The 12,676-nt window shown below is 41.4% G+C and overlaps 1 protein-coding gene across 1 annotated transcript; it reads left to right on the top strand.

Moving 5' to 3' along the window:
* The first annotated feature begins 660 nt into the window (after positions 1-660).
* On the top strand, positions 661-3,813 carry LOC140592243 (uncharacterized). Its single transcript, XM_072715203.1, has one exon. It carries the CDS (start codon positions 697-699, stop codon positions 3,811-3,813), a length of 3,117 nt encoding a protein of 1,038 aa, XP_072571304.1. The 5' UTR covers positions 661-696.
* Positions 3,814-12,676: the final 8,863 nt, after the last annotated feature.

Raw genomic sequence — 12,676 nt, 5'->3', positions numbered from 1 at the left:
CCTTTTACGCAATATTAAAACTGAATACTAAAATTTCTGGGTATATGTCCAGCAAGGTATTTGCATATTTGGCATGAGGATGCAATGAACAATGATCCTGATCTATAATCAATGATCTGGATTTGTCATGACTCTGCAATGATGGAGAACCATATTTACTAACTTCCCAACTACAGCTGTTACTGTGCAAGAGGTTGGGTGGAAAGGGAGAGGGAGGACGCTGGCGTGTTTTGTCGCCGCTTCCCTTTTATGCTTTTATGCTTCCCTTTTATGCTTTTATGCTTTTTGTTTTATGCTTTACGCTCTCCCCTAGGTAGTTTGACTGCTACCTAGTTGTTTTATGGTTTGTAATCTACAAACTACAAGCCATTATTTATTGAACTGAACTGGCTCTGTCGAGCTCCATGTAGCCCCCGATCTTCACCGCAGTCGATTCCCGTACCTCGTAAGCCGACTTCCACTCACCATCTGGCGTTCTCAACATCTGTCTGCCTGACTCTCGGCCACTCGATGACGGGAAAGAAGCTGCTGGGCTGTGGCTACAAGTTTTTCTGCTGCGGGTTTGTCCTGGTCTCCATTACCTTTCTGGCTTTCTCATCCAGTCGCCGGCGGACCTCTTCAGCGGCTGGCGGCATGACGCTCACGTACACCGCCGCACAGCTACTTAGCCTCGATACATACACTCGCCCAGTGTGTATGTCCACCATCGGGGAACATGGACTTCTACGCCGACCTCGTTACATCCATAGAAGCTCCCGGAGAAAATTCATCTATCATCGTCACTCCAACCACTGTGCTCCATATCCACGCTTCGCTTCGAAAATCCCGGCTCTCTGGTCAGTAACCGGCGCACATTGGCGACGTCATCAGAACACTGTCGCGCTTGATACATGTAACACGGCGGAGTGTGGGTTTCGCGGAGCGGACTGGACTGTACTGCGCCCCCTACAGAGACATGTTGTTCCTCCAATGGTCAAAATTGAACTATTCAATACACAGTCCATGTCAAAAAAGGCATCCTTTTTACAGGAGCATATCCTTGAAAATGGATTAGATCTCCTGTGCCTTACGGAAACATGGCATGAGCCAGAAGTGTTTTATACCTTAAATGAATCCTGCCCCCCTGGCTACTCTTACTTTGAGAAGGCACGCAGCACTGGTCGTGGTGGTGGCCTTGCTGCAATACATAGTCAGGACTTGGAGCTATCTTCCATTCCACTACCTGTACTCTCAACATTTGAATGCCTTGCATTCAAATGCAAGCCTCCTTTATCTTTAACATTTCTTCTTGTTTATCGCCCTCCAAAACCCAACTCAGCTTTCCTCCTGGAGTTTCAGGACCTTCTCAGCACACTCTACACAACCTCTGCCAACATTATGATACTCGGTGACTTTAACATTCATGTTGACACCCCCTCCTGCCACTCTGCTGCTGAGTTCCTCCATCTACTCGACTCTTTAAATCTGCAGCAACATGTTGATGCCCCCACTCACTCCAAGGGACACACACTTGACCTGGTAATATCAAGCTATGTTCCCATTAAAAAGTTACAGGTACGTGATCTAGGGCTGTCGGACCACAAAGCCATCTACATGGAGCTGCCTTTCTCCTACTCATCACACTGTAAACCGGAGCGGCAAATCAACTTTAGGTCTATTAAAAACATTGACCCTGACGCCCTAGCTCTAGACCTGCAACACATATCCTGTGACCCTACCACTTTTTCCTCAGTTACTGAAACAGTGGATTTTTACAATCATTCTCTGTCCAGCCTCCTAGACCACCATGCCCCCATCAGAACCCGCACGGTGACCTTCGCACGTTCAGCCCCCTGGTACACCAGTGAGCTGCGGAGGATGAAATCTGCTGGACGTATCCTTGAACGGTGCTTCAAGGCTTCTGGACTCACCGTTCATATGCAGGCCTATAGGGAACATCAAAAGGCCTATGCCAAATCCCTCAAAGATGCACGGTCCCGGTTTTATTCCAGTATCATCAACAGCAACCCTAGGAACTCGAGACAACTTTTTTCCACCATTAATCACCTTCTCCAGCCACAAACGACCTCTCCCTCGGATGCCACTGTGGAAAATTGCAATAACTTCATGAACTTCTTCAGAGATAAAATAATAACCATCCGCTCCCTTCTCTCCAGTCCTCCTAGCCCATCAGCCACTTTCACCACTTTATCTGAGTCACTGCCGGGACCTTCCAGACCTCTCAGACACTTCTCCACCGTTACTCTGCAAGAGGTTGAGGCAATCATCACTAAGATGAAACCATCCACTTGCGTGTTGGACCCCCTCCCCACAGTTCTGGTAAAATCCCATCTTGCAATCCTCAGCCCCCTCATTACCCAAGTGATAAACCTTTCCCTTCAAGCTGGTCATGTTCCACCAGCACTCAAAAATGCTGTCATTAGGCCACTTCTTAAAAAACACACACTAGATCCTGATCAATTTATTAACTACAGACCCATATCTAACCTCCCATTTCTCTCAAAGGTGCTGGAAAAAGTAGTGGCTTCCCAACTTCATAACCATCTGAAACTAAATAGTTTATATGAAACATTTCAGTCTGGTTTCCGTCAGGGCCACAGCACGGAAACAGCGCTGGTTAGAGTGACCAATGACCTGCTCATGACAGCTGACGCTGGTTCCCCATCCATTCTCATTCTTCTGGATCTGTCCGCCGCTTTTGACACCGTCGACCACAATATCCTATTGCACCGCCTTCATACCACCTTCGGCCTCTCCAACTCCGTCTACGACTGGTTCTCTTCCTTTCTCTCGGGAAGAACTGAGTACGTTGCCCTGGGGAAAGCCAAATCAGATACCCACATTGTCACCTGTGGGGTTCCCCAGGGCTCGGTACTAGGACCTACTCTTTTCACCCTTTATCTGCTCCCTCTTGGTCGTGTTATCAGCACACATGGACTATCATTCCACTGCTACGCTGACGACACACAGCTTTACTTAAAAATGGATTTTAATCACCCCAACCACTCTGCACTTTCGTATTCTGCCGCTCTCACCACCTGCCTGGAGGACATAAAGGCGTGGATGAAGCTCAACTTTTTGCAGCTAAACAGCTCCAAAACTGAGGCCATCCTAGTCGGCACTCCACACCAAGTTTCCACTACCACCATCACCAGCATCTCTTTTTCAGATCAGGACATTCCATTATCTTCATTTGTCACCAACCTCGGTGTAAAAATGGACCCCCATCTCACCTACGATACTCACATCCAACAGCTGTGCAAAGCCTCTTTTTACCACCTCAGGAACATCGCCAAACTCCGTCCATTACTCACCCTGGCAGATGCAGAAAAGCTGGTGCACGCCTTTGTCTCCTCCAGGCTGGACTATTGCAATGCGCTCCTCATCGGGATCCCTAGCAAGAGCATTCAAAAACTTCAATACGTGCAGAACAGCGCTGCTAGGATCCTGATGAGGGTGCGAAAATTCAACCACATCACTCCCATTCTTAAAACACTCCATTGGCTCCCTGTTTCACTCCGCATAGAGTATAAGGTCTCCCTCCTCACCCACCAATGTCTCCACGGAACTGCTCCTACATACCTCAAAGATCTCCTCACTCCTCAGACATCCGTGCGTTCCCTCCGCTCCTCCTCCACCTTCCTTCTTAAAACCCAAAGGACAAAACTGCGCACAATGGGGGATCGGGCCTTTTGCTCTGCGGCCCCTCGTCTTTGGAATGCCCTCCCAGACCATCTGAGGGCACCACAGAATGTAGCCACTTTTAAATGTGGCCTAAAGACCCACCTTTTTAAACGAGCATTTCATTGCTGACTTTGTGTTTTTATGTGCTGATTTTACTTTGTAGCACTTTGAGATTTGTTTTAATGAAAAGTGCGTTAGAAATAAAATTTATTATTATTATTATTATTATTACTATATTATTGTTATTTGAAATACATTTCACACTATGCTCCCCAGAAATACAATAATTAGAGAATATGTCAATGTAAATTTTACACCGATAAAAATAGTTTCTTCTAGCCAACTGACTAAATTTGGCCTGTAGATCAGGTCACATGAATCATGGGGAATTTTTGTAGCTGTGCAGGATGAAACAGCAGGCTTAGCAGGCTTTGTGCAGTTACAAGGCTTCTTCATACTTCACTGCCCATCAAAGGATTATTGACTAAAGCCTTCTAGGAGTCTTGGGGCATGAGGAAACTTTGTAGTAATATGCAAGTAAATATCCAGGTGAGGCCTACACAGAAGCTTGGGTGAGGGTACTAAATTGTCAAAAATTTCAAAGAAGACCATCTTCAATATGGAGGCACGCTGGTTGACAGTATTGCCACTTTTACATTTTAACTATTATAATTTCCTTTTTTCTAGCAGAATCATTATGCGTCTTTCTGTCAAGATGCACTCTCTTGACTGTAAAATTGTACTAATTACAGTATTTAAAAATGGTGTGAGTTTTTGGTGAGTGTTCAGCAAAATATCATTTTGTACATATCAAGTATCACTTCATCAATCCATGTCTTGTATGTAGGATCACTGTTAAAGATATTATCAAATATTCTTTTACTTGTCCATTTCCAGTGATGTACCTGTTTTACTACTGGGGAAAATAAGGTGGAATGTACAAATGGAAAAATGAATGGTAACTTTGAAAGCCATGTTTTTAGTCATTTATAAACACATCCGTAATGCATTATAATGCATTCATAAAGCATTATTACGGAAGCCCTGAACTGTATTTGATGATTTTTTTTTTTGAAGACAATAAGTTGTTATTTCGACATAATAAGTCATTATAATGAGATATTATCTCATTATTTCGACATAAGTTATTTCGAAATAATAATATTGATTATTAAACTGCCACCATTTTAGCAATGGTGGCAGTTTGTTTTGATCCCAGATATCTGATCACCAAAATCTTTGCTACATGAAAATGACTAAATGGTGTAGTTTCAACATTCAGTTGGATAATTAAATAAGAAAAAGCTAACTCATGTCACTATTTCTGGCTCCTTTCATTGAATATGTAGCAACTTTCATATGTATGAGTGAGCCATTGACACCTGGCCACCCCCACCTTTTATGGCGCTGATGGGGATGTATCTGGATCGCATTTCACCGTTACGTTGTTCATCAAATTACTATGCGAATGCAATTTGAATATGTACTAATGCAGATATTTAGAATGTGAATAGCAATCTTCGGGTGACAGCGGTGCTACACGCCCCCGATGCAGGTAAGACAAAGTAAGATGACATGGTTCAATTTTTTGCCGATTTAACCTAATTTTAAAAACTTTAATACTTCCGACAATGGATGTTTTGAAAAGACGACAGATTACGGATTTAGTCAGCATTTTTTTCATGATTCTACATAAAGAATCCAGAGAGATATAAATTGAAATAGACGCAAAAAATACGCTGCGTCGTCGATGACACACTTGACCCCAGAGGGTTAAACGCTATGATCGCGACTTCTTGTGCAGAAAGCACGCTCACTGGATATATGCGCTTGATGCTGATAGCACATGGCAGACTATAAATGTATTATAACTAAGGTTGAGAATATATCTCAGTCTCATTCCTGCAGTCGGTCATTACAGTAAAATCCAATTATAACGGACTTCAAGGGACCCGGCAAAACAGTCAGTTATATCCGAAGTATGTTATATCCAGAGTTGCTGTATAATAATAATAATAATCAATACTTTATTGATCCCTCCCTGAACTTGCTTGTTGTACAGTAATCTGTCTGCAAAGGGAGCTGGGGGTTAAGGGCCTTGCTCAAGGACCTGCAGATGTATGGAGGCTGGGTTTGAACCAGCGACTTTGTAATTACAAGCACACAGGCTTAGCTCACAGAGCCACACACTGCCCCCCAGGACACATGCCCAGAACACAACTACAGGACACCATTTACTCATGCCACACCCCAGCAGACACACTTGTGGTATAGATTATTATATTGTACATGTAGTAATTCAACTTTACCTGACCAGATGCGTGACTATTAATAATACTGACTACGCATCTGCGCTGGATATCACCAGCACGCCATGCACCTTGTAGGCGGAGCCTGCATGTCCGTTATAGCCAAACAAAACTACAGCTAAAAGCAGCCTTATGGACCAAATTGTTTGTCCGTTATATGCGAAATTCCGTTATATGCGAGTCCGCTATATCCGATGCTTTTTCTGCATGTACTTAAAGGCGCATGGCCGGGACCAGCGGACCATGTCCGTTATAGACGATATTCTGTTATAAGCAAATCCACTATAACGGTATTTTATTGTATTCAAAACACTATCGTTCACAATCTCCGATTACTTGAATTTCAAGTATGCAGACCTAAGTAATATTACAGCTGATTTCCTATATTCTGTTTATTCCAATATACAGCATACTACTGTAGAAATATACATTTAGAAATATACTAAAAATGTTACAAATGGTGCAGAGGTGACATTAAAACAATATCTAAAGATTACTGACACAAATCCACTACCAGTACAGTATGCTTGAAATATCGGGTGGCTCCTAACTTATCGACCAATTTGCTCAATGACCTAGTCATAGGAACAGAACTCGGTTGTTAAGTGAGGAGTGTCTGTAATGCATTATAAAGATACTTAGAGTGCATCATACTGTAGAAGAGAGCTTCATAAAGCAAACATAATGCATAATACACATGGGTATCATTTTAATAAATATGTATTAATTTAATAATTCGTAAAGCATTATTTGTTATGTTCCCAACAAGTAGTCGGAACAAGTAGTTGAAGTAGTTTAGTAGTTGAAACAAATCTGGAGCTTTTTGGCCAGCCACATCAGCTCTATGTTTACAGAAGGAAAACTGAAGCTTTAAAATAAAAGGACACCATACCTACTATGAAACATGAAGGGTGCTCGGTTTTGTTTTGGGGCTGCTTTGCTGCATCTGGCACAGGGAACCTGAATCTGTGCAAGGCACATTGAAGTCTCAAGACTACCAAGGCATCCTGGAGTGAAACATACTGCTCAGTGTCTGAAAGCTCAGCCTCAGGTGTAAGTCATGGGTTACTCCAAGAAGCTAATGACCCAAAACATACAGCTAAAAGTACTCAAGAATGGCTGAGAAAAAAAGATTGGACTATTCTTAAATTGCCCTCCATGAGCCCAGATCATAAACCTATTGAACATCTTGGAAAGATCTGAAAATTGTAGTGTGGAGACACCACCCTTCAAACATGACACAGCTTGAGCAATTTGCTCAGGAAGAGTGGGCCAAACTACCTGTTGGCAAATGCAGACATATTGTGAAGTACAGAGATCACCTGTTGGTAGTGATGCAAAAGGTGGTGCCACAAAATATTAAGTTAAAGGTACCATCTTATTTTGTCTGTGCCATTTTCATTTTTTAATTATAAAATAATATTCAACTGAAACAATAATCAAAAGCAAAGTCTGATTTGTCTGATACTTAGCAAGTCTAATGTTATTTTTTTAACTCACCCTGTAGAATTAGATATTCCTGCTTTATTTTGAAATCAATAGTTGTTTTCCATTTGTGGAAGAGAGCCCTGTTCCTCCTGACTTTATTCTTAATTTCTGTAGAAAACCCCCTTGGGTCCAGTTTCCTAGATTTAGTTTTGCTGGAAACAGGTATGAAGTCCTCTTGAACTTGCAATAGTGTGCTTTTAAAAAAATCCCATGCCTCTTCAACAGTTTTGCTATTTAACTCCATTCAGTTTACAGTTTCTAGTTTCAGTCTCATACCATTAAAGTTAGCCTTCCTAAAATTGTATATTTTTGTTTTGGACTTTGCTCTTCAGACACTAAAATTAACTTCAAATTTAACCATGTTATGATCACTACCTTCCAGTGGTTTTAAAACCTCTAATTTTCCAATCCTATCCTGCTTATTAGAGAAAACATGATCAAGAAGGGCTTCTCCCCTGCTAGGGGTATTAACAAACTGAGTAAAAAAACAATCCTGCACTAATTCCACCATCTCTAGTTCATTTACAGAAGAGCCCGAGACTATGTCCCACCGTATCCCAGGTAAATTAAAATCACCCATAACCACCACATCATTTTTATTACTCATAATCCTGATATCTTCGTATAACATTCTGCTTTCCTCTGCAGCTACATTAGGTGCTCTATAACAAACACCAGCAATTAGGCCATTTGAGTTTTTAGCATGTAGTTTTACCCATAACTGCTTCTGTACTTTTTATCAATGAGCTCCCTTGTCTGCAAGTTTTCTTTCACGTATACTGCAGCACCACCTCGCCTATCTGGTCTCTACGGAACAACGTGTAACCATCCATATTATATTCTTCTCCATCATTGGCACTCATCCATGTTTCTGTTATTCCTATAATGTCATATGACTCTCATGAAATAAAAGCCTCTATATCATAGGACTGGACGATATGGCAAAATTTTTTATTACGATATATTTCTTAATTTTGGTCGATACGATATAATTCCGATATCGATATGGACAATATTAAAAAGCCTCAGGAAAAAACTGCCGAGGACACACACAATGGATGTCTGCAAACTATTAAAATTATATAATTTTTTTAAAAATAAAAACAGTACAAAAAAAAATAAGGTTCACTTTTTATTTATATTTAGCCTTTACAAACAAGAAATGTGAAATAAACTATCAAATAAATAAAACTCTCAGACTCAGCTTATTAACAATAATATATTTCCATTTAAACTAGAACAGGCTGATTATTCATATACAGTCGAACCCGGTTATGTCACCGGCCTAGGGGGTTGCCAAAAAGCGTCGAGATAACCGATGATCGAGATAACCGAAAACCAATATGGCAGCAATATATTAACATGTGCTTGAAATTTTTTTTATGTGCGTTAATAACTGAGAATGTACATGCACGGGTTTTTGGCATTGCCGCGATTTGTTTGACGCAATCGGCATGCTATAAATATGTACATACATCGGGGCCGGTTCTAGACATGCATATATGAGGAGGCAGACAGAAATGTGAAGGGGGCACATGGTGGCGACAAAGGGGTGGGGTGGTGCTCTGGATAACTGTTTTTGTCATGTAATTGGATTGCACTTTGTCAGGCCTCTACCCTAAGACCTGTCCAACTTGGGTGTCCCACCTGAAGGCTAAGCTTCTGCTGGTGTAGCTCTTAGGGTCACTGAGGCACGCAAAGCCCCTGACTACAGTAAGGTGGCAATCCCTCAGGGGGAAAACTGAAAAGTAAAACAACAAAAAATAAAATATTCCTCATCAGATTAAAACAAGTAAAAACATGACATTTACCTTAATTGGATGGCCTATATCAAACATATCTGAACCCAACAAAAGACTTTTCACTATTGCCAATATTACCAAAACTAAAAAGGGTAGGCTAAGTTATGAAAAAGAAAAAATCAATTCACCGAGTCTTTAAATATAAAACTGAAAAATAGGATCGGTCAGGGTTCATTTCACTACAACAACAACAACAAATTTATTTTTGTATAGCGCATTATCACAACATTACATTGTCCCAAAGCGCTTTACAGCATCCCCACCCAAAGCCCCCAGTGAGTAAGCCATAGGTGACAGTGGCAAGGAAAAACTCCCTAGAAGGAACAAACCTTAGGAGGGACCAGACTCAAAGGGGGAGCCCATCCTCCAGGGGCTGGCAGGGAGAGTCAAATACAGTTAAATCTGAAACACAAACGGGGAGCAGGGGGGAGATGACAAGCCGGTGCCACCGCTCCCTCCAATCGCCATGCAGCTAGAAGGCAATGAGCGTTTCATACAAGGAAGATGACACAGGCAGAACGGCGAGCTGGATGCACGGACGTCATTGGTAGTGGCGACGTCACATGTTGCAGGGTGTGCTGGACATATTGATAGAGTACTACATGTTGTACTTGTTATAACTATGTATGTGACGAATAAAGAATCTTGAAATCACAACGAACAAGTCGCTCAATGAGAATGAATGACGTAACCGACTGGCTAAGCTGCTTCTAGCGCCGAGGTGGTTAAAATGGTACGGTCCACACTAGGGGTGTCTGAAATCGTTTTACATAAAAATTTCCTACAAGGTGAGGTTATCTTTCTTTTAAAAAAACAAAAAAAAACAAAAGGAAAATGTTAAGACCCCCCCCCCCCCCACAAACTGCTATTTTTATCTATTTGGGGGGGTCTTGATCGGGGGGTACAGTACCCCCCGATCAAGACCCCCCCAAATAGACAAAAATAATTTGAACCATGATCTCACGAGTCGCTATGATTTTGACGAGAGATTGCTGCTTCCTCTAAACCTCCCGCAATTGCGCAGCTCATTTCGCTCTGCCTTGCCTACTGAGAAACTGGCTCATTTGCATACTAACTGTGATTGGATGTTTAGCTGGGGGGAGGGTGAGTGGGGGATCTCTGCCGAGTGCCGTGTGAGCCCGCGCAGAAACAGAACGCGGAGGGAAAGAGCGAACAAGAAGTCAAACTTATCATCTCGTTTGAGCCTTTTTCAGTGGATTTTTCAGCTACTGTAGTAAATCTTGTCCATATTCAGTTTGTGGGTAATTATTATTTTCTTCCTCAACTTCTAAAAGTTTGATTTAAGGGGGCAGGACGTTTGCTTAAGGGGGCGTTGCCCCCTCTTGCCCCAGCGTAGAGCCGGCCCCGACATACATATTGGCTAACAAAAGGCATATGTGCAACAACTAACAGCAGAGATTTACCAGTATACAATTAAAACCACCGTCGTTTCTCGATACAAACCTTTAATTATATTCTCCAACATTGAAACCACAAAGATCGCTCACAAAATCACAAAAAACCTGCGGGGTGTACTGTAGTTCGTTTTTACAAAAAGCTAACCAGTGTCAAAATTAAATTCACGAGTCATTTCGCTCTGACACAGCTCTGAAAAGTATCATACATGCGGTTACTATGGTTTCTTTACAAAGTCTAAAATGCTTTGTTGCTTTTGCCTTTAACAGTCTGCTTGAAAACAAATGCTTCAATATTATTTATGCTGTCTAAAAAAGTTTTACCTGGATCGCGTTTCACAGCTGTGTTGTTCAGCAAATTACCATGCGAATGCGATTTGAATAAGCGTTGTTTAGCACTTGTGGTACATTTTTAAAAGCCGGCGAATCATCACAGGGATCGAGATAACCGATGTTAAGTGGTGATTTTGGCCCTCTTTTGTGCACGAGATATTAGGGTTTCGGCGACATAAAAGAATCGACATAATCGATGAGAAAATGCTAAGACAAAGAGGGAATTTGGCGGTTACACTTCAAAAACGTCGACTTAATAGGGTTGGCGAGTTAAACAAGGACGAGATAAATGGGTTCGACTGTATGTCTGTGTATATATATATATATATATTTTTTTTATTTTATTTCAAATGTATATCGCAATATCGGAAATGTGTTTAAAAATCACCGTTATTGAAAAAAATTGTATCGCGATATATATTGATATCGAATTATTGTCCAGCCCTACTATATCATGAAATTTGTTTCTAATACTAATGTAATTACAGAGCACAAAGGGTAGGCTTTTTACAGTGCCCACTTTTAATATTAATTGTGGCTTTCCATCTCCCCCCACCTATATTCTTAACTAACCTCTCTGCCCCCCAGTCCCTAGTTTAAACATTCCTCAGCTACTCTACACATACGCCTCCCCAATACACTGGTTCGATCCCCTCTGGTTCAGATGAAACCTGTTCATACTGAACATGTCCCACCTGTTCCAGAAGGTCTTCCAGTGCCCCATAAATCTAAACCCCTATTTCCTAAACCACCCTTTTAGGCACGCGTTTAATCTCCTTATCTCAGCTAACTTAGCCTGGCTTGCACATGGCACGGGAAGTATTCCATGGAATACCACCATGAACGTATTTAACCAAGAACTTTAAGAAAGAATGAGTTGTGGCTCCCACTCGCTCGCTCTCTCTCAACCTGTAACACAAATGCGCATAGAGATACGTGCCCCCCCTACAACAATCCTTTATTGGAAACAGCAAATTGGAAATGTATTAAAAACTTTTGTTAATACAGTGGTTCCCAAACTATCTCTGCAAGGCCCCCCTTTTCTAGATAGGAACATTATTGAGCCCCCACATTCAAACTACACAGGTTCAGATTCAAACTTTATTTGAAATACAACTCCCTTTTCTAATTGAGCGAAACAAATGCAATTACAAAATACAAATCGTGCAATTTCACCATTGTGGGAGAAAAAAGAGCAATCAATTAAAAATAAAAGTCCAGCATAAGTTAGATTTAACATTCCCGTTAATATTCATTGGCGTACACAAATTAAAGTTTGTCTTACGTTTACCGCATTTTGTTTTTAATGATAACCACAGGTTTCAGCCTATACCATAGCACAAAACAACACTAAATCATACCGATTAACTGATAGTCTCCCTGCACTTCATGTAGAAAATTTTAAACCTCGTTTTTCATGATATGATTAGATATTTTTTGTCCGGCGCTGCAAAACGTCGTCACATGTCACCATGTCACATGGTACAAAAACCTTGCAGGAACAAGACTATGGACTTAATTTTGTGCCAAAAGTATTAAACAAATGTAGCCAGGTGGGAATAGTACATGCAATTTTTATGTACGCCACTAGATGGCACTGCCATTTGGGGGGCACACTTGGGATACGGAGTGATACCGGTGAATA

This window comes from Paramormyrops kingsleyae, chromosome 1, assembly GCF_048594095.1.
Source record: "Paramormyrops kingsleyae isolate MSU_618 chromosome 1, PKINGS_0.4, whole genome shotgun sequence".
NCBI lineage: Eukaryota > Metazoa > Chordata > Actinopteri > Osteoglossiformes > Mormyridae > Paramormyrops > Paramormyrops kingsleyae.
The sequence above is the reverse complement of the archived record's forward strand: the minus strand, read 5'-3'. Positions and strand labels throughout refer to the sequence as shown.

Bases quoted from the DNA above. Each gene is read 5' to 3' on its own strand.
- LOC140592243 (XM_072715203.1), top strand. From the start codon at position 697: ATGTCCACCATCGGGGAACATGGACTTCTACGCCGACCTCGTTACATC.